This window comes from Anarhichas minor, unplaced genomic scaffold (genome assembly GCF_050575085.1).
Source record: "Anarhichas minor isolate MPS153535 unplaced genomic scaffold, ASM5057508v1 ptg000017l, whole genome shotgun sequence".
In the NCBI taxonomy this organism is placed as follows: Eukaryota; Metazoa; Chordata; class Actinopteri; order Perciformes; family Anarhichadidae; genus Anarhichas; species Anarhichas minor.
The window spans coordinates 6,100,550-6,122,827 of NW_027466463.1; the positions used below are offsets into that span (position 1 = coordinate 6,100,550).

General features: G+C 44.8%; 1 protein-coding gene across 1 annotated transcript; it reads right to left on the bottom strand.

Moving 5' to 3' along the window:
- Positions 1 to 227: 227 nt before the first annotated feature.
- Positions 228 to 22,195, bottom strand: LOC142951518 (ras-associating and dilute domain-containing protein-like). The gene is made up of 18 exons (XM_076093112.1): positions 21,724 to 22,195; positions 20,020 to 20,222; positions 19,046 to 19,220; positions 17,111 to 17,343; positions 15,706 to 16,166; positions 13,299 to 13,595; positions 12,735 to 13,133; positions 12,148 to 12,185; positions 11,831 to 12,060; positions 11,304 to 11,416; positions 5,619 to 5,874; positions 4,425 to 4,597; positions 3,847 to 3,991; positions 3,557 to 3,735; positions 2,831 to 3,209; positions 2,512 to 2,750; positions 1,236 to 1,375; positions 228 to 1,143 (listed from the first exon to the last, which is right to left on the bottom strand). Exons 1-18 carry the CDS (start codon positions 21,849 to 21,851, stop codon positions 1,050 to 1,052), a joined length of 3,882 nt encoding a protein of 1,293 aa, XP_075949227.1. The 5' UTR covers positions 21,852 to 22,195; the 3' UTR covers positions 228 to 1,049.
- Between the last annotated feature and the right edge of the window lie 83 nt (positions 22,196 to 22,278).

The window sequence follows — 22,278 nt, forward strand, 5'->3', positions numbered from 1 at the left end:
ATTTACATTAACACAAGTAGACCAATGGCATTAGGTAATACACATGAACTGACATTGTTCATTAGACAACGTGAACAATGGAAAACAAATTATACTTCGTGCACGGACCGTCATCATGTTGCCCCCCCATAAAAGGGTCTGTTATATTATCTATATGGTAAAGGTGTTATAACTGTTTTGTTCCCGGACAAAAATAAATTCAGAATTGAATGGAAATCACACCAATGGAGGATTAAAATGTATTTATTGCTGAAACAACAACAGACTAATGAGCTAACTAACACTGCTTTAAAAAAAAGCATGTGGGTAATTAATAATAATAAGGACGTAACAATTACAATAAACTATGAACCCTGCCATAAAGGAAAACAATGAAATGGCTGACTTTCTGTGACTATGAGCCAACCAGGAAGACAATATGTTTTTTTATGGTCCATTTAGCAACAACCACCGCATATCAAATGACTTTTTCCAGAAGATGGATAAGAACTAAATCTAAATCCAAGAATGGCACTGATGTTACACCTGAGTTGGTGCATGTTACTTTTGACATCATGCTGGTGTTGCAGCGAATATATCTGTAATTGCAGGCTGTTGGGCTGACGGCGGCCGGTTAAAACATTTTTTAACACATCGACTGGACCTGGTGTTGGACTTGACCTGAAATAGTTTAAGTTGGTCTTGACACACACCCCTGCGTAGAAGTCATCTACTGCTTGAAATGAGGGCTGGACCAGAAATAGCAGCAGTGATGTTTGGAACCCAAACATACCAAACTCTCTGGAACGCAGCCTCAGGTGCACACGTCAATAATTACTATCACGCTATCACGATGTAAATGAACACGATGCAAAAACTACATTGAGCAGCTACAAACCTGGTGCTCAGTTTAACCAGGAAGTAGCTCATTTTATAGTGCTTTTTTAAATCTTCACAATCACATATCCTTTTGTTAATGTCCATGTCCTGAGCTTGAATGCTAAATAAGCTCTTAAAGTCATCTTTAAGTGCGCTCGTGGTGCATTAACAGTCTTGGTTAAAAGATGGCGTCAGCAGTCGGTCTGTAGAGCCTCGGCCATCCAATCAGATCGGGCCACCAGTAACCTCAGTCTGTCACCCGATGACTGGATCAGCTCCTTTCCACTAACAGAGGTGGAAGAGACAGTGGAAAAAAATCTGTTATTCAACTTTGATATTTAAATGTTTGAGTTTGCTCAGATTTGAATCCTCCTCACCCCTGGCAGTCCAGTCCGAGCAGACTGACTCCATTAACGGCCAGGATCCTGTCTCCTGGTACCAGCTTTGCACATCGGGCTGCAGGGGAGTCGGGGACCACCGCGCGGACGAAGATGCCTTTCACCCTCGTGGAAGTGTCCTAGAAGGTGAGGTCAACATGTCATGGCACACTGCAACTTATTTTAATCCCACATTAAAAAGTACAAATTCTCTTTCGGAAGCTGACTCATGATATCAGTGTTCCCACCATCAAAGTAGCTTGAAACCAAACCGCTGAATGTATTGTAGGAAAAACATAACCACAGACTGTCCTTAAATAAACTGCCACTGAGAACAGATCTACATTCGATAGTAATAGTGTATGCAATGTGCAGTATGCTTTTAGATAGCAACTAAATCTGAAACTGGTAACTTGCTTTAGTTTATTGTCATTTTATGTGATCTGCATGGTTGTGATTCGCTGAGACTGTAAACAGCTACTGTGGTTGAACTCACAGTCACTGCACCACTATTCGGTCTCTTACAGCAATGCTAACGCGCTTATGTTTAGCAGTTGTACCAGGTACCATGTTCACGATCTTTGTTTAGCATGCTAAGATTTGGCTACTTTGCAGGGGCGTAGGTTTCATTTGAACTCATACAAAATGCAGGCTCTGTGCTGAGTTTTTCTGCATCGATTAAGGGTGGAAAAGTCTCCATTCGTGTAAAGGAAAACACAAAATATATACTGCCAGATGATAATGCAAATTGTGGCCCATGTGAAACCATTTTACGGGATTTTTGTTACATAACGCATCTACTAACGCCTCGTAACAAGCATACATATGTGTTAGTTGAACCCAAACCACGATCTATTCCTAAAGCTAAACAAGTAAACATAAAAACTAAGTAAACCTTCATTGGGAGTTTATTTTGAAAGGATATTATGTATGTTACGAGTGGAAACTGACCCAACGTGTTAGGGACGGTTGCCATGAACTCGTAAGTCAAGTGAAAAGTAGGGTCATTTTCCTCATAGACTTCCACAAAATTGGACTTTTGCTACCAGAGGTCAAGTTTAAGACCCTTAAACATTAGTTTTACTCTCCAGAGCCGGAGGTTGCCGTCTGGTTGCCAGTAGGAATTTCTTAGACTTAGCAGGATGAACTTCACAGTTTGACAAAAGTCCCTGAGGGAGTTGAGGGGTCGCGGTGAGCTCAGACTTGTCTTTAGTAACAGCAGGACAGAGGTAGAACTATGAACTATGTACTATGTACTATGAACTACAACACTCACCCTTGTGTCAACCAGGGCAAGACCAAGTCCTCGTTCACCTCGCTCCAACTCCAAGCTAAAAACCTCATCATTACTGTCATCGACATGGTCAACCGCCTCTCCCTCCTCCTCCTCCTCTTCTTCCTCCTCCTCCTCTTCTTCCTCTTCCTCTTTTAAGTCGACAAACCTCTTCACGCTGGGGCAGTCTGACTTAAAACGGTCTACTTCCAGTGCAGCGAGACATTCAAACACTAATCCGCCTATGGAGAAAAGAAAAGGACATGCTAAGTTTTATTTTACCGCAGACAAACACGAACGGTGATGTAGCCCTGTTCCGTACCTTCATCACGTGCGTCCACACTAGAAGACCAGGGAAGCGTCTCACCGTCACCCTTCATCCATTTATCAACAGGATCTATGAGGTGGGGGGTGTTGGGCGGGGTGAGGAGACAGGAAGGGTCCAGAGCCGACCTCCTCGTGTCGCCGGGCTCTCCGGTCTGCAGCTCCAGATCTCTTAGCTTCCGGGACAAAAGGAGGACACCGCACGAGGTGAGCTCGTCCGGGTGTTGGGTGGAGGAGGGAGAGGCAGGCGATGAGGTCGATGGAGGTAAGGCACCAAAGGTAGTGGAAGGGGACTGGCGGTCACGGACAGCAGCCTGGGATGAGACCATCTCAACGGGCGATGTGTTTGAAAGGACTTCCGTCTCAGTCAGTTTAGCCTCCATGGGACGACATATAGACCAGTCAGGATCAATTAGAAAAGCATATTTGACATGAAGGCGAACGCTACCAATTTTACACATCATAGTGTGTTTATAGAGCTTGAGCAGTACTAGTGTGAAAATGAATTGTACTAAGCCTTTTCTGTCTCCAGAGGGAGCTGTGTGTCTGATAAATTCCCTCAAGCGATGCCACTTGACTTTACATACGTTGGCATCAGCCGACTCTTTACCAATATGCTAACTTTGCCACGTCGGCCAAGTGAAAATCTTACATGAATTATATTTCCCAACTGCTGTCAGTATTATCTACATTGTCCAGTATGTAAAAATCAAAAGGTACGTACCTCCTCAGTAGCTGTGACCTCATTGGACCGCGAGTCAGAAAGGGCCGCCATGAACTCTTTGAGCTTGTCCAGCTGTTCCCTCAGGGCTGCATCTGTTACCTGCCTGCCCAGTAGGAACTGGTAACCCTCGTCCGGCAGCACCAGAGGATGGTGCGTGTCGAAACTCTCCAGGATATCGGCTGAGGAAAGAAAGGGGTCGCAACTTGAGGATTATCATCTTCACGATTGGTATTGGTGTGAAAGAAAGTAAGGTACAGGGAGGAGAGTTGACCAGGATGTGGACCTCTCACCAGTTTCGTGTGCTGCGGCCCGGTCGTGAACAGATGGAGTCCAGGTGTGTCTGCAGGGAGATGCTGGGCTGTAAAGACTCAGCAGGTGGTTCAGCTGGGCCGGACTCAGGGCAGGGTAGTCAGACCGCAAGGACACCCAAGATGTCTACACACACACACACACACACACACACACACACACACACACACACACACACACACACACACACACACACACGTTGTAGTTAGAATGTCATGGGGAAGCTGAATTACCTTGCCGCTTTATTTTTTATTTCTTTATTCTGATTCTTCTTTATCAGCTGGCCACAGTCCTGTCCCACCTGAAGTCAATGGGAATTGTGCATGCAGACTTTAAACCTTTTTTATAAATATTTGTTTTATTCAGGACAACTCTTTTTATATAAATAACTGCATATAATGTTACACAGAAATACTCAAAGATTTGAAACCGATATCCTTTTTCGCCTACTCTGCAGAAATCACACCACCTCCTCAGTCTGTTATGTCTCTGGTGATTATTTATAGTTGGATAAACCCAACTCGGCTGAAAGTGTACTGTGTATGTGTGTGATCTGTACCAGCAGTAAATTCTTTCTAGGTGTGGCCAGCAGATTGATAGCTGACGAGAGTGTGTGTGTGTGTTCTGAGGCCAGGTCTCCCAGTCCGGCTGCATGAGCCCAGTCCAGGAGCAGGTCGAGATTGGCCCGCATGCGTACGCCTCTGGTCCACTGGTAGAAACCTGGCTCGGATCCTGTGTACACATCGGGGGAGAAAGTCATCTTTGAAATCACTTCTTCGTTCATTTACTTGGGTTTCTCAGCTTTAAAGGTCTAGAGCAGAAATCTGCCACCTGCCTTTTTCATGAAATTTAGGTAATTCAGATTGGACAGGTTCTCAGGTATCAGTAATATTAACAACTGCCAAAGCAAAAGAATAATCCAAGCAAAAATGAAAGGATAAGTCTGGTATTCAATATTATTCTTGCCGTCAATGAATCTCTTGAAAAATGAATCTATACTATCAAAACTAACAAGGAATGTGTGTGTAACCAAAGTATGTGTACATTTACTACCATGAACAGGCAATATTGTTAATTATGTGTCAGTCCCACATACACTGTTTTAGTGCACCAGATGTGTATTATTCCACGGCTGAAAGTAGTCCCAACAAGTGCACTATTTTCTCCTGTTTGAGTTACGTTTGGTTCAAAACTACAAAGACTTATGTCTCCAGCAGGCTGAGTGTTACAGTGCTACATCTACAGTATATATCCATCCATCCACGCATCTATCGGTCTACTTTGATATATTCTAAATTACGTTCCCATAAACAGAACCAAATTCTCAATTACATTTCGAGGGAGCGTATTTTCCCCTGGATTACGTTTGTATTTGACATATCATGAATGTATTTCATCAAAGTCCACAAAAGGCGACATAGGGTGGAGTTTGTAGTGAATGGACTGGTCAAACTTTCACCCAGGATACTGGTGTTTGTGTCCTCTGTGAAACCAAAAGTAATGTACTTATTTTAAGCCAAAACGTCATCTTTTACTAAACTTAACCAAGTAGTTTTGTTGCCCAATTGGTTCAGAAATGTTATTCTGTCAACGCCATTGAACCTACCGCAAAAGTTATGTCACAAAGAATTATCGGCCAGAGAAAGTGCGTATGTGAGTGAGTTTAGGAGTCTCTACTCTCCAGGGATTCTAAGCCTGCATGCTCCTGTGTGCCGAGCTAATACGATCTATGTGGACACTCGTGCACTGGTACCTCTCTCCATGAGCGAGTTGAAGAGTGACGCGTTGATGAAGTAGAAGAGGTAGCCAATGAGCTGCGAGGAAATCTCCGGATGGAGCTGACAGTCTCGCAGCAGTCTCCAGGTCTCTGTCAGAACATCCGCGAGATGCTGGATCTCACCTGGGACCTGCAGTCCACAGCTCTCACCACTCTCGGCGGTCGCCTGCAGGTCAGGACTCTCCCTGAACGGGTTGCAATCCAGAAGGGCCGGCAGGACGGGGTAGAGGACCTGATGAGACAGAATCGGTTGAATAAAGGGAACTGTGCAGCTCAGTATGAGACTGACTCTCCATATGGAACCGGAGAGTGTTGACAATTCCTGCGGGTCCATTTGAGGTTGGAAAAGTTAACGTTGTGTGGTGGAGGTTCTGATCACTGGGATAAACTAAAACATGAAACCATCCTAACCCAGATTTCAGACCACCCATATTGTCTCAGAGCGTCTGTCTCTCTGTTTCTCGCAGTACCACCGAGATGATACAAGAGAAAAGGAATGAGAGCGACAGTTCGTAACATTTCCTCCTTTTTCTTGAGAGCAAGCCTGAACAACGATAGCTTTGTTCGGGCTAATTGTACACAGACATCCCCCTTCCCCTCCAATCTCACTCTTACATCCACCGCGCTTCCGAAGCCAGAGGCCGCCGTAGATCCACATTCCTAAAAAAAGCTGAATATGGCTCATGTGGGCTTGGCATGCCGCTGCAACAGGACTGCTGAGTGAAGAGTTCTGAAGGAATCCACCCTGAGCAGATCGGTTTACATCTACTGTAAGGCCCCTGCGAGCCAGAGCAGGCCAAACATGAAGAGCAGAACACGACAGCCACGGCTCCCGTCACACATGTGACAATGGAAAAAGGGCGACTTATTAAGCCGAATCATTTTGCAGTGTTTCTGGTTGGAAAATGTCACTCAGCGGAGCCAAGCCAGAGGAGATTCATTCATTCGGGGATCACCACATGCATCCATGGCACGCATTGTTCGGGAGTCCAAAAATAACTAACAAAGTGAGCATGCTGTGTTGTCTGCTTGTTTGTGCATTCATTGTGATGGACAAGCAAACACACAGTCTGCCCACAGGCCTGTTAAAGCGGGCTCTGTATTCACTGTGACGCGTCTTCAGTTGGAATAGCTGCTCACCAGTGGCGCCTCTTGTTTTCCACCCCGCAGCAATTACCCCTCGCAGCGGATGGACAGGCATGAAACCCCCCAAAGTAAACAGAGATTTCAGAAAGTGTCGCCACGCAGCACAGCAGCACAGCAGCACAGCAGCGTCACCATCCGTGTTCCCATTTGGAGCGAACAAACTACAGTGTAGTTTGGTAAGAAGTTGGCTGTAATCCACCAGTAAACAGAGTGGAAGAAGGGGTAGCGGTTGCGAACTGGAAACAAAACAAGTCACCTTGACCATTTAGAGATCTATGAGTGAAAAAATGGAGAGGGATCTTCAGGAATTTGTTTCAATTGGGCAAGTTTTAGTTGTTCTTTCACGTCAGCTACTATTGGACGTGTTTCAGACAAGCGTTCACACGTTATCGGAATATCAGAGAAGACGCCTACAGCAGAAACAGCTGATCAGTCATGTCATTTAAATGTTTGCTTTGTCAGAACTTATTCTGCAAAAGTGTTTCCATATCCCATTCAGCCCATCAAAACTTTTTTGCACAATTGAGTAGGCTTTATTTCTTCAAAATGCGCATTCAAATGTGTGAATGGAAACGAGGCTACTTTCTGTCTTGTTGGATGGGAGGTTAAAGAAAAGATGATGTTCAGCTCAGCCTTCTCTTGTTTGCCTTGTTTTCACCGTGGAACATTAAAATGTGCCCTGCACAAACTCAACCCTGGGTCACACACCGACATAAATCACTATGTCAACTCGCTGCACTAGTGAAGGGGAAAGGATACATTCTAGGGTAAATCATTAGGGCCTTAGCCAGATTACTCCTCAGCTTGACACCGGTGACTTCACCACATTCCTCACAAAATCTGGCCTGTCAGTCCAGGAAGAGATGTGGACAGGAGCCCGCTGTGAAGTGACAGTCATGATGGATGACACGACACGCCCGGATTAACTGGCGAGGACAAGAAAAACTGAGACCATGTCCACACCGAGCCAGCTAAATCTGAAAACTGCTGTTTTTACCCGTGAGAGTTGTGCTCGCACCACAACAGCATTTTTGTAGAGATCTCCATCCGCTCTGAAGTGACACACTGAATTCGTCCTCCTTTCTATTTAGTTATTCTTAATGCTTGTCATCGGTGTCACAGGGTCGGATTCCGCAAAGTATTCGGACAAAATCATGCAGGTTCACCAGAAACTCCTTCAACTCAGCCTCCAGCAGCGAGCAGGCCACCGCCTTTGACCTGCAGTCTGAGCGGGAGGAGAAGAGCTCCGCGCCCCGGCAGCGACGGCTCCTCCCCCGACCAGGAGCAGAGCTTCGCCTCGCTGCTCCTCCGGTCCCCGCTGGGAACCAACACCGTCACCACGCAGCTGGGCCCGCTGGAGGGAAGGGAGGCACCGGAGAACCAGAACCAGGACTGCACAGAGCAGACTGTCAGACCCCGCTGCAGTGAAATGAGAGGTTTTCTGAAAGGGACTCTGGTGCTCGGAAAACACTACCGCGTTTGTCCACAGGGGCCACCAAAATCAATGCAAAGTGAAAGTTCCTTGTAGTAGCTTTAACATTACCTGCTGAGTCCAAAAAATGTGCAAACGTAAAACCACACATCTGAACACCCAAATATTTATTTTTTGTTGTTGAGCTATTTCATGCAAAATTGACTCTCAAATTATCGTATGTACAATAAACAAAGAAACTGAGACTCACTCTCCACTTCTTCCAAAACTCACTGCTCACACTGTCTGTTTCTAACTGAATACTTCTGAATCTCCCAATCTTAATAGCCAGAGGAAGAATAGCAGTTCTCTAAAGATCTTTGGCTTCTAGATAAACGAGATACAACATGTGAATCAGGGCCAAACTCTTGTTTGCTGTAACATGCATGCACGTGCTTAATTTTGATTTTGACAAGACAATCAAACCATTTTTCGGCAAACTTAAATAAAAGCTTACGTTTAATACAGTTAATATTACAAGACAGATTTTCTTGTACCCAACCTCCTTGGCAAACGTTTTCAGTTGTCAGGACAGGGGAACTCAGACGTCAAATGTAAATTACATCCCGCAAGTTCAAACTTCATGAGCATAGTGTGTTATATTTTATAGATTATTTCTAGATTTACTGACAAACCCCATCTGGAAGTCATTTGGTTCATCAGGCAGACTTGCTGAGAGAAATACGTCTGGGGCAGGTAGTTAGATAACCACATCCTCCTGCACTGAGCAAAAAAAAAAAGTGCTGCCTAAAATCTTGCAGCACAGCAACTATTCAGGAATTCCTTTAGTCTTCTCTTTAGAGATATAATGTCATATCACTGACGTCCTTCCTGCGTGGGAAACTGATACAGAAGATGCATCCAGCTCATTGAAGGGTCTGCGCGGGAGAGAATCTGTGTGCTCATGCAGCTCAGCTGTCAGTTATGATACCTAGTTCAGCTACTGACTGAGGAGGAGTACTGTAAATAGGCCAGTCTCATCATTAGTATTTTTTTGGATGGTGTTTTTTTACACACGACCACAAGGCTCAAATGGAAATTTGCCTGAAACTTTCCCGGCAAGCTTCCATGTAATATAATGGGTGTGGTGCTTCAAAACTGCACACAACTGAATTGGGACTCCAATGAAATTCTGTTATTTTCCAAGTAACATAAAGAGCTCGATACAAACTTTACACAATCAGATTGTGTTTAAAGCTGTGGCATCAGTAAGCCTGTGAGCCTCTCCTTAGAGCCTAAATTATTTTTCTTCTTCGAGGGGGTGATGAGATAAATGCAAAAAAATAATGGATGGACGTGTTTAGGAGAGTTTTGATCTAAATCCTTTATTCATCACTTCCCAATAAAGCAGGGGTATAGGCAGTTTTATCTGGCATCATTGGGCAAAAATGTTATAATAACATTTTCGGACATATCGTAATTCAAGTGCTCTGAGAGAAAACTAGACTTCTGCACATCCTCTTGCCTCTGTTTCCAGGCTTTAGAAAAATTAGCCTGTGATAGAGAGACTTAGATGTTGAAAGCCTGATTCAACGGTGGAATATACTGTATATCCTGCAGGAAAAGCTGCTATTCAAGCATTGGCAACAACTGCCTAGCAAAGCAACCCCAAAAACAGGAAGACAGACTTGTTAAAAAGATACTGTTGGACAATAGACTTTTATAGAATCTGACTTATTTTTGCAACTGGAGGAGTCGCTCCCTGCTGGTCAGTAGAGAGAATGCAAGTTTTTAGACACTTCTGCATTGGCTTCACTCGGCAGAACCGGAGGTTGCTGCCGGCTTGGGACAGAGAGGGGAATTCTGCGGGAGGAGGGCTCTATTTAAAAACATGGCCACTTGATTCTGCTGAAAAGTAATTGCCATTTTGGTCATAAAAAAACCCGCCAACGCCAGCTTTTGACCAAGGAAAATAAAAACAAATCAGCAAATATTGTACAAAAATAAAAGCAGCATTAATGATCACCTTTGGCCACTAGGGGGCAGTGGAACAACTTGCACACGCAATGTTGACATGTTAGTTGTTATCGCTAACGTGTTAGCAATCGATTCTCTAATGACACATCGAGCAGGCATAGTAACATTAACGTTCTTTTTGATTTGGACTTATTGGACTTATCAATTACTTATTACTTACTTATTGGACTTACCAATAATTCCAATATTCACTCTTCTTTTTTAGCTCCCTGTTGTTCTCCACTAACATAAATATTTGTTTCCCTCGCTGCTAAATGCTCTGCTTTGTGCACCAGCCAATCGCTGACTTTGTGTGTCTGCTGTTTGCTGTGAGTTTAGCTCCGCAGAGCTGCAGAGTGGAGTGATCATTCTCTAACGGTAGTTATGACCCGGCTCACGTCATAAGTAATCATTGGATCCACAAGTAAAATGAAAATACAAATGAGTGGCAGCTTTAAGATTTTGCCCTGTGCAGCTTTTATTTGCCGAGGAGCAACTGTTCCTGCTTACTTGTGTCTTTCAGCATTTCACACGGGGAACGCATGTCTTTGTCTCTCAGCCTTTTTATAAGGTTGAACATGTCCTGTGATGAAATATTATAGGTTGCAATGTAAAGCTTCCTTGGCAGCGCTTGGAGATCCCTGGCTTGGTTCCTTCATCCTCCCCTAACACACACACACACACACACACACACACACACACACACACACACACACACACACACACACACACAAAGGGCCCTTGGTGTCCTGTCTCTCTCCCATGTCAGAATGCCACAAGTGTGGTCTGGCAGGGTGGCTGGTTGGTCTATCTAGCTGTCAGAGTGGCTATATGGGCTCTTTATTCCCAGCCCGTCTTTGATTATTTTCCTTTCCCTTAAACGACACATCATAATCATCAACGAACGGAGTCGCCACACAAGCCGGCATTGACTCCTCTCCTTTGGCCAAGAAAAGTTCCTTGTCAACGAATGTATAAGGATGGTTAACTTTCCCATTCAAGACACTGGAATACTATTTAAGTACATAAATGGTGCATCTATTTATATTCTGTGCATGCTTCAACTATGTGCTTGGTCATCCTCTCACCTTGGTAATGTAGTACACACACTGCTGGAAGGTGAGCATGAGGACCTCCTCCAAAACAGCCATCGTCTCCTTGCTGGCTGTGCGGACACCGGACAGACGTAGTGCCACCAGGGCTGGAAATCACACGCATTAATAAATGACACAGTTGTAGCTCAGAGGTCCAGTGACATATTGAATGTGTGTTTTAGTTTCACATGGGCAACTTTAAACCCTTTGTCAGTGAGATAGAAAAATAAACGTTGGACTTTTTTCCACCAAGAAATGTTCAAATGTGTCACCACTGAAGGTGAAGAAATGAAGGAAGTGTTCCAGTGAGTAGACAGACTGACAAGTAGAAAAATGTTTTTGTATTTATTTCTTAACTTTCAACCTGCTCAATCTTGCAGGGAGACGTTTGCGTCCAACACATAAACCATATTTGATTTGGTAACATTTCGCTTAGGAAATAGGACCCTATAGTGCAGCTTTGATTCTTCACATGGTCACATGTTCATTGTATCAAATTCCTAGCTCAATAGGTGACTAACCCAAGTTCTCCACCTCCTTGCTCTCGTCATCGTCCGTTCCTTCTTCATCATCTTCCTGTCCCTGCTCTTTTCGGGTCCTCCACTCCAGAATAAGAGGCAGCTGGCACTGGATGAACTGCAGAAGCTCCAGACTGTTGGACATCCACACCGCCAGGGGGCGCAGACCTGAGATCGCCTCGGGCCGCCCGAGAGCCTGGAGATCCTCCGGGTTTGAGCCTTCACCGCTGAGACTGCAATACAGAGAGGGAGATCTGCAGTGTTAGTCTGTGAACTGTGACGCGAGTGATTGCTGAAGAAATACAGTAAGGTGCGCTTACTCTTCAGGCTGAACTGCAGCTAGGTCCTTAGTGTGCTCCTGTGTGACAACAAAAAAAAGTAAATGTAAATGTAATATCATAGTAATAACCTTCATTCATACAAAATTGCAGATGGCAATAAAGTAAGAAAGAAAATCCATAAAATACGAATACAAAATGTAGTAAACCACAGGGGAGGTGCTAAATTCCAAATTCGGTATATATCTATGATGAGGGATTGCCTCCAAACGGCTCTCAGCGTGGCGACGCCTGAGCTGTCAGCTAGCGACTAACAGCGGTAACAGTGCAAACAAGTGCAACAGTGCTGACAGAGCGAATAGTGCTAACCTGAGAGGCAACACGGAGGTGGGCGTTGCACTTCCCTGGCAATGTCTCAGGTCGGTGAAAAAACAAAACTTACTGAATCAATATTAAAACGTGATTTGTCCCGTATTGTCGTGTACATACCTTTCAGTATAAGGATGGGTCCTCCTTATTTAGACAACAATGATTATATATGTATTTTTTTTAAATCCAAATTACTGCTGGGGACCTTGATATCCCAACCAGCCGATCGCCCATAACATCTTTTTTTCCCCACAACTCACCCACACAGCACTCTGAACTCCGCTCGCAATGAGCAACAGCAGCCGGCGCAGGTCTGAGGTGTGAAGACATGTGGACGAATACTGCAGGCAAAGACACAGCAAAAATGCAACGGTCAGCGGAGGTCCGTCTTTGACGCTGGTCCTTCCCATAGCAACTATCTCCTTGACAATGCGCTCCTCATCGTCGCTCTCATACTCCAGAGTCGGGCTGTGGCGTTCGGGTGATTTTGAAAAGGGAAGGCGTGTGTTTTGAGGGCTCTGGAGGTCGACGGAGGTTGTGATGCAGGTGTCACAGAGGACTGTTTTTCTGGTATGGCTCGTTGTACTGGCAGAGGAAGTGTGACCCAGCATCCAGGGGACAGCAGTCATGCCGGGCTCAGGAGTGGCATTGTCCTCTTCCTTCGTTTCCAAGACAGAAACAAGAATAATGAAGCATGATTTATCGTTTTATATGTTCTCGCTTAAGGAACTTGGCAAAAAGAAGATCTTAATAGAGAGAAAATAAAACAGTTAATATTTTGCACATGTTACAATCTGCCTGTCCCTTCTGTGTCCCCCTCTCACCTTTTGTGCCGAGGCGAAGGGATCCTTGAACAGAAACAGGTAGTGCAGTCCCATCCCGATGACGTCACCGGGGTCAAGCTGCACTTCTTTTCTCAGTGCTTCGCCATTCCTCGTGACCGCGCCATTCGGACAGGGCCAGAGCACGGTGGGGCCGCCGACGCCATGCCGATGGAAATGGCAGTGCCTCGGGAGGATGTCGGTGGCAAAGAGAAGGGTGTCCGCCTTTGTGCCGTCGTCATGATCACTTTGCCGACCAAATGCAATGTTTGGCCCAGCGAGTAGGTAGATGACAAAGTCCTGAGGGCGGAGAAAAATGACAAATTACCACACAATCTGCAACAATTGCGTTGATCTTCTCCATTCTTTTGTTTTTTGTCTCAAACTCATTACAGCACTGTTTATTCTAATTTTAATCTTCTATCGATATGTTCCTGCAGGTGCTGTTCTGTTCTTCTATGTTTGATCAGACGTGCTTATACTAACTAGCTAGCTCACCTCTCTTTCTTTACGGCGACTACAGTTTGTATGGCTGTGTTAGCAAACAGTTTCCTTTTTCCCACACTCAGTGGACACGGAGCGACATCGGCATTCATTTGACGTCATGTTTCTGGCCACCGGACGAATCCAAGTCCAATATTCACTCTCCTTTTAGCTCTGCTCTGTCAACGTGACAACAGTCTCTCTCAACACCAGCAGTCTGACCATGCGGAGGTATTAGAATACTTGATCCAAGCCTGATTAGACACACAGTCTTTCATTGATCACAGATTAATAAACGAGCACAATTCGCAGGGTTTGACATTCCTCTTGTGATGCCTGTCTTTTTCAACGGGACAGATTTAACCGGCTGAATTAATTCACAAATAAACTCCCTAAACCTTGTTCACAATAGTGTTTCTCAATGGTAGATGATTATATTCTTACGACGGGTCTTTTGGGAAAATAACTGTGACGCAGAGCCTCTGCGTGCCTGCATGTGTGTGGCAGTTGCTCGCCGTTAACACCATGTGTAATCAGCCAGGAAGCAGTGCCAGGGTTGTCTTTTTCTGTTTCCTGATCAGTGTTTTGAAACCTTTTTTCTACGTGCTGTTTGCTGACCTTTCCTATAATGATTCTCTGTCTGTCTCTCTCTCTTTATCCTGAGAAAACATGCTGTTGGACCACTTTACAGTGAGTAAAGGGCATATTGCAGTAGTTACTCCACTGATCAATTTAAATGTAATACAGTACACATGTCAACATGTTAGCAGTAAACCCTTTAGTTACTGTAGCAAGCCTGTCAAGCATATGCAGTTTACAATAACAGGGGCAGATTCTGAGCAATTTCTGAAACATTTCAGTAAAGGGTCTTTTAGGATGAAGGCTATCTGATGTGTTTGGCAAAAAACGCGATCTCAGCAATTGTTGGCTGGGGTTGCTAAAGTGTGAACTTCCCAAATCTGATAAAGAGCAGAAGCTGTTAATGTCCCAGGACCAGCTTTCACACAGTGGGAAAATACTGCTGTTCTTGCTAGTCCTGAATGGGGATTTTTTTTAACATAACCTGTAACCATTCAATTTAATCTGTAATTGGTTAATAATGTGCTCCGTGGCCTTGGAAGTGATGCTGGGTTACAGGTAAGGTAGTTAGCCAAACATGCTAACAATTGTAGCTTACATTGGAGCAGATAAACACATGCCTTACTACAGCTTTTGCTCTTGTATTTTTGGTTTTAAAAAGGCTTAAAAAAAGTACACCACCCCTCCAAACTCTTTAAATTCCACAATTCCCTTTCTGGGGAGGGATTTTAACAGTCAATAGAAAATGGGAATGACAGAGCATTCTGGGGTGGCGCCACCATCTTTGGAGGATAGCTTATGTAGCTACAGTATCTGTCAGAGAGAGGTGACGAGATGACGTATTTTTTTGTAAACCAACCCTTGAAGTTAGCAACGCATTGGTTCCCTCGACAAAAGGTGTACTGACAACTTTTATCATAGAACACAACATTAGAATCTGTTTGTTAACCACAGACCTTATTTCAGGCATCTAACCAAAATCCCATTAAAAGAAAAAAGCATTGATTTTGTGGCAACTGGAAGAGCAACAATTTTGACTCACTTTTGGGTTTTAGGCCTCATTTCTGCAGTACTATCTGTCATTATCTGTCAATCATCAGAAAGGAGACATAGAATGGTCAAAGGACCTTGAAAGCTTGCCACTTGTTACAGTCGCTGATGTTGGCGCCTACACCTAGCCTGCAATTCAAAAAACTGGACCAATGATTTAACCGGGGGTTTCATGCCAATCCGAAGCCATAGAAGAGCTCAAAACTGTGAGCTGCGGGACTTTTACTGCCAAAACCAAGGGACGACCAAAATAGCTCCTCCAACCCCCCCAACACTGTTGTGTGTCTGAATGAGATACCTGTGCCGGGCTGCAGCCCTGCAGCAACAGCAGGTACGGACAGTCGTGAGGAGGGTGAATGGAGTACTGTGTGGTGTTATCGTCGCTGCTCTCCGTCTCCTCCCTCTCCGACTCCTCTCCTTCCCGCTCGCCCCTCGGCCTCGGCGGACAGAGGCCCTCTGTTTTGGGCTGCGACCCACCGTCCCCCTCGGAGGGGACTGCCGGGCCGTGAATGCGGTTCTGTTCCGGGCTCCTTCCCAGGCCATCGGAGCTATGCGCCGAAGTTTGATTCAGACTCTCGCTTCGATCCTTGCGACATTCATCATGATCACTGTCCTGTTTGGCCTCTGTGTCAGAATCTAAGAGGTCCATCTCACTTTTGCTCCTCCACAGTTTGTGGCCTCGTCCCGCGGTCCTCTCTATGAGGGTGGAGGTCACTCTGGAGCGGCTCTTCTGCAGCTTTCGAGCCTGGGCATTGATACCTAACGGGGAGATGAATGAACAAACAAAACCGTTGGGAATTTGATTGAACCCTGCAGTACAAATATGTGCAAATTGAGCTGCTATATAAATACGTTAAGCACATGAGTAATGGCATGTAGCGATAGGGCAACACGTTTTTTTCCTCAAATAAGCGGAGGTGTGTGTGAGCCCATTTGTACGTCATGTGTAGGCCTACATGCCAGAGTCAACACGGAGAAGCCCCACACAGGAAACAGACCTCAGTGGAAAGAAAGACAGAGCTCATGGAAATAAAATAGAAAAGGTTCACCCACTCAGCAGGCATCCACAAGCTGACACTGATAGAGAGCTATCACAAGCTGCGCCATTCATAAAAGCAAAACACAAAACAGGACGCACTCGTACATCGCGGCCACAGCTGTGTCAACCACAGCCGGGGGCCCTGCGGTAGAAATGACAGTGAGTGGTTCACCGTGCACATTCACGCACAGTGCCGTGGTGTCCAGCATGCTCCGCTGCATCATGCTTTGTAAATATCAGTGGATGAGATCATTTGCTGTGTAAAGCTTTATTTTTAAAGCTTTAATTTATGTTAAAACTGTAAAGTGTTAACGAAAGGGTGTGTCACCAAGTGTAATCGATTCGCACGGTGTCTGCTGTCTTTATTGAATAAAAAGAAATGATTCTCTGTCGTTTTTTAATGGCAGCAAGAATGAAATCGAAACCAAAATTTGCAACAAATTGAAACAAGGAAAACAAAAAAGAAATCGTGAAGCTATTAAAATATGGTTTGGTCTGTGTGGCTTGGCGATTTTTTACTGGAAAAACAACATGCCAACAAACCACATTTTTACTGTGAGAACTCTAAAACTGGATTTAACACTGACAATACTTCATTTAATGGCACAAGCTGTTATTCCGGGACATGCCGACACCCTGAATGAGGATGCGGGTTCTGACATACCGGCAGTGACGGTGTCTTTGTCTTTGGATGTCTTCTCCTCTATCGAGCTCCTCCTCTGGATTTCGAACCGCCGCGCCAGGCCTTCTCTGGGTTTCCATAGCGACTGCAGGATGAGGGGCCTCTCGTTGTCGCTAACGACGCGGAACCCCTCCGTCCTCCACCGATGTTCTCCGGTGGAGCCAATGGTGTCGCACAGAACATAGGACTTTGCCTCCTCCTTGCCCAGGCCATACCTAGATGACAATGTCAAGACAGATGTTATCATCAGGATGACAAAAGGAACGCAAGAAAATGAATTTAGCAATCCAATAGTGCTTTTGGAAACTAGCTTCTTGCATTGTAGAACGCATTTGAAAACAATGTCTATGCCTAAGACTTGAAAAGGTTTCAGTGCTCGCAGCATCTCATTCATACCCCCAAAGTGTCCAACCCAGTGATGATGGACTTGAAAGCATCATAGACTGAACCAATTTTCAGCAGTCTTTTCTAATTTTACTACATACACAAACGGGTACTGCACAAGTATTCCCATATTATTTATTATTTTTGAAGCAGTTATGAGTACATAACAATTCAACACATGGGGGCCACAAAGAAAGACTCTGTAAAATGCACCCTTGCTCAATTCAATACACGTTGTCAACACAGTCTTGGTTGGTCTGACTCTGACCAGGAGCTAATGTTAGCTAATGTTAGCTAATGTTGCTGTGTGACTGACATTTGTGAGTTCATGACTCTTCTCCACTCGTGTTACATGCTCGCATTTAGCTTCATCCTGTAATTGTCACTGGTGGCCGCAGTTCAGTAAAAGTCACATAAAATTTGCTTTAAACCTGCATTAGTCTTTTTTTTGGTCACTAGGGGGCAACGCAACAAGCTGGACACACAACATTGACATATTACCACAAAGTTGATCCGCTGAAAGTATTAGCAAACAATTGCCTTTTTTTTTTACACACCAAGCAGACATGCACCACACGAATGTTCACTTTACTTTTAGCTCTAGCTTGGTCCTAACCAACTCCTGACAGCAAATGTCTGGCTCTTTAGCAGCTATGTACTCCACTAGAGTCGGGTGATAATCTGTGGGTTCGTCACTACAAGCGACTCCTTTCACAACAGACATTTGATCCATCATGAATCTAAAAGCATCAATTAGAGCAACTTTAATTTAAAATACTTCAATGTACAAATATGCTGACTGATAGAGGGTTATTAGCCATTTCCCTGAACTAATCCTCATCATATCCTAACCATGGATCATCCATTGGACCTGCATAAAGCACAGAAATTAACTTATTAAAAGTCGTAGTCTTGGCAGTGTGCTTGATGTATTTGCTAACCCATTACTGAATAAGAAATCAAGCAACGATAGAGCTAAATGTCACTGTAAAATTCTCACGGAGGGAAAGGAAAACTGATTTACTCTTTCCTCTACAGGCTGAATACCTCTCGTATTAATCATTCCATTATGTTTTTGGATGAAAAGTAAGCAGAGGCTGACAGACATTCACTCTCCGGAGAGACCGCCTTAAAAGCCTTGGCCCGACACTGGCTGTCTCTCACACGAATCTGTGGTTTGTTCAAGACCCTTTCAGAACTACTAAATAAACTATTTGGCACACGCACACACATGTGTGCACTGCACTGCAATTATCACAAACAGAACAGTGGGTCAGGTCAACTTTCATCTGAAATATACTAATCACAACAGCATGAACATGCCCTCCTTTCATCAACCGCCAACGTTTTGTGCATGGAGGACCGTTATGACTGCTTTTTATATACAAATGACGTAGCGCAGAGGTATACTGCAGCAGAGGAAGCGCGTGGATGGACTTAATATAACTCACACAGGGACCCACATACGAAAGCAGACACATATGGTGGACAGACGCATACACACACAAGTGCACAGATTACACATGGTCTCACCGTTCGAGGGCCTCTTTGACGAGCTCTTTGGCACTGGAGTGCGTGGTGGCCAGGACGCTCTTATAGTGAGCTCCCTCGCAGATCTCGTTTCCAAAGATCTTCAGGATCCCTGGAGCCGTTATCTGATTGGACAGCTCGGACGGGTCGTCCGCTCTTAAAGCATCTGCGGGGATCACTGCCAACGAGACGTGACAACAAAGGGAGGAAGTTTTGATGGTGGGTCTCAGTTGTGGTTCCTTATTATTGATGGCAGATTTGCCATTTATCATAGACCCAATCATAACATACGCACTATGAGTAAACATACCTATCTATACGAGCAGGAAATTATATGTGTCAGTTGAGCTCCATTTCTCGTATGCAGCAATGCCATTCAAAATCACATCACAAAATCTAGCACTTTAAGTATGAATATTGACATTTGTATGTATTCTTTGTTTAGACTATGGTCTCAATTTCAGTGATTTAAGTCTCCCTTTTCCCTCAACACAATATGAAAAACAGTGACAATGACTGCCACTTGTCTCCATGATGGTTTTGTTTGTTTACCCACAATTAAAAGCCCCTCTCAGCAATTTAGGATTGCACTTTCTTAAAGTTAGGTACTCAGTTAGCTACTTAGTTACTCAAGATCAAAGCGGCTGCTATAGCTTTTAGTTTCGAGAATGGTTCAAGCTCCAAACAATGCTGAATCCTACGTTTCCCATAATGCAATCGATTGCATTTTTTTGTTAGACCCTTCGTGCCAGTTAAACGCCCTCGTCAAAGTCCACATACCCGCTCAATTCTCTACTCAGCCGAGCTGGAATAACCCTGATGACATCATCGGGGTCCCTCAGAAAAGCTCGTCCAGACTTTACGACTGTGACGAGTAATCTGAGCCTTTATCTGTAAAACCGCTGGCTCTATATATCATCACAACAAAAATCCCTGGATAAACATGCAGGGAGAAGTGTGAAGTCGTGGTGACTTACTGCTTCCCTTCCTGGCTTGGATGGACAGCGAGGCCCTGATTCCCGCCGTCAGCGCCATAGAGCCAGCATTGGAGTCGGGGCCGCGATGAAAGACGCCCGAGAGGCGGTTAGTTTGGCGATGGATGCGGCTCCTGCCGGGCTGTCTGGCGGCCACGGCCTCCGCTGCCCTGCTGGTGGATGAACTGCCAGCAGATGAAGCTGATCTGATGAAAGGAGGAGAGGTCTGTGATCAAGACGCTGAATCCCTTCCAGCTGATTTGTACTGTACCTCTGACTTTGACTGGCTGTGGAAGGGCAGTAAGAGATGAAGGAAGATTCCCTGTAGGGTGCTGCAGGAATTAGTCCTAAAACCCCAAAATGAGTCAGCATTTTTGCCCTTCTGGTTCCCTCAACTCTTATTCAATGTTTTTCTTTAATGGGCTTTTGGTTAGGTGTCTGAAGTAAGTTATGTGATTAACACAAGCTCAAGATATTTTCATGTTTTGTTTGACGATTTATGAAATGTGTCAGGAAATACCCCTCACGTGAATTTTGAAGCTTTAACGCGTCTTAAAAAAGGCGATCGCTAAAAAGTAACATGACTGGTCGGCCTTTAGCTTCAAGGTGGTGATGTGAAGTCACGTGACCGTGTTGTGGTTCCTTCGTAGCCATAACGTTAGCTTTTTTACTTCTGCCAATTGAATTCGCGCTTTGAAAATCATAGAACTTGTGTTCATTTGTGAATCTTGTTGAACAAAAGGTGTAAGTATAATAAGCGTTTGTTTGCCGAAGAGCTTATTTTCTGCAGAAATCCCAAAAGAAAAATCCCATTGGCTTTTTGTCGAGGGAACCACTGCGATGCTAACATCCCAGGTTGGCCTATAAAAACATCATCCTCGCAGAGTTCCACGCCATCGTGTGAACAGAGGGATGGGGGAAGGCGAGATCAACTGTTTGTATGAGAGAAAATATAATGTTGGCATGAAGAAAATATTTAGTAGATAGATGGTGGGAAAAAACGAAGCACAAAACATTCTGCAACACAACATCATCACAACCTGCATCACAGAGGTCCTATAATCTCGCTACAATGCAGCGCATACATACATGTCTGTCTTTGAGCACAATGCCGTCCAGTCCCCTTCACCATGCCTCCCTCAGCTCTCTGCTCTCAGCACATTAATGAAATAATGAAGTGTTGTTTTACTTCTGACCAAGCCTGTAAGCTTCTTATCGCCGCGGTTCAAAGGTTCTCTGCACTTTCACCACCCTTTGGGTATAAAAGATTTAAGGTTTCTGACCAATGATATTAATGAAGCTGGTTGCTGCAGAACAGACAGAAGGCTCAGTGATGGAACATGACGGCACATGAGCAGCATGTCAGTGGTTTGGTGATTTTGATACATAAAACAGCTTTGAGGTTGATGAGGAGTTCAGCGCTTAGTTTAAACCTGGAGAAACCAGCGTTCAGTTTTTATGAGTTTAGTGTTTCATTTTGTCTTTATTCCATCAGATCATTCTCCAGCCTCCCCTTTAACCAATGAAAGCACTTCTCCTTCTGATAAAAAAAATAGAAGAGAACTAGTAGACTGTATGGGGTTTCCCAATGACTTTTCATGAGCACAAGAAGAGAAACAACAAAAAGTGACAAACAAGACTCTAACATCATGACTCTCTCACAATTCATTTGTACAAAGAGGAAAAGCCCCCGCGGGTCACACTCACTGCTGGGATCCATCACTTGTCTTCCTTCCCAATTTGACAAACCGTCTCTGTGGCGAAGCTGCGGGTAAAACCGGTGGTCTCGGTGGGAGAGAACGCAACTCCTCGGAGGAAAACTTCGTCTGATTCATTCCCGTCTGACGGACTCGGGTGCTCCTGCTCGACTTAAACTCTTCCAGATAATTTCACTCGCGAGGACAAGCGGTTACCATCATTGCGTCCCGTCGGTCTGCGATGTGCGCGGATCGCTTCGCGTCATTCCAGGGGGGGGGGGGGGGTTCATCCAGGACAGGCGTCACAGTCACTTAATTTTACGCACAGGCGCCGCAGATGTTTCAGCCCTCATCCAGCTGTTGGAGCTGCTGAGGGGTGCGACGGCAGCGCGTGAGCCCGAGGGTGCAGCTTTACTGTTTCTGTGACGCTGACACGTCAGGTGAGAACTATTATAATTATTATTATTCACTCCGCGCGCAGCTGGAGGAGGCAGTTTGGGTTCAAACTCTGACCGAAACCGCTCTCCAGATGTGCGTCGACAGCGCAGCTGCTTGGAGATGCCAA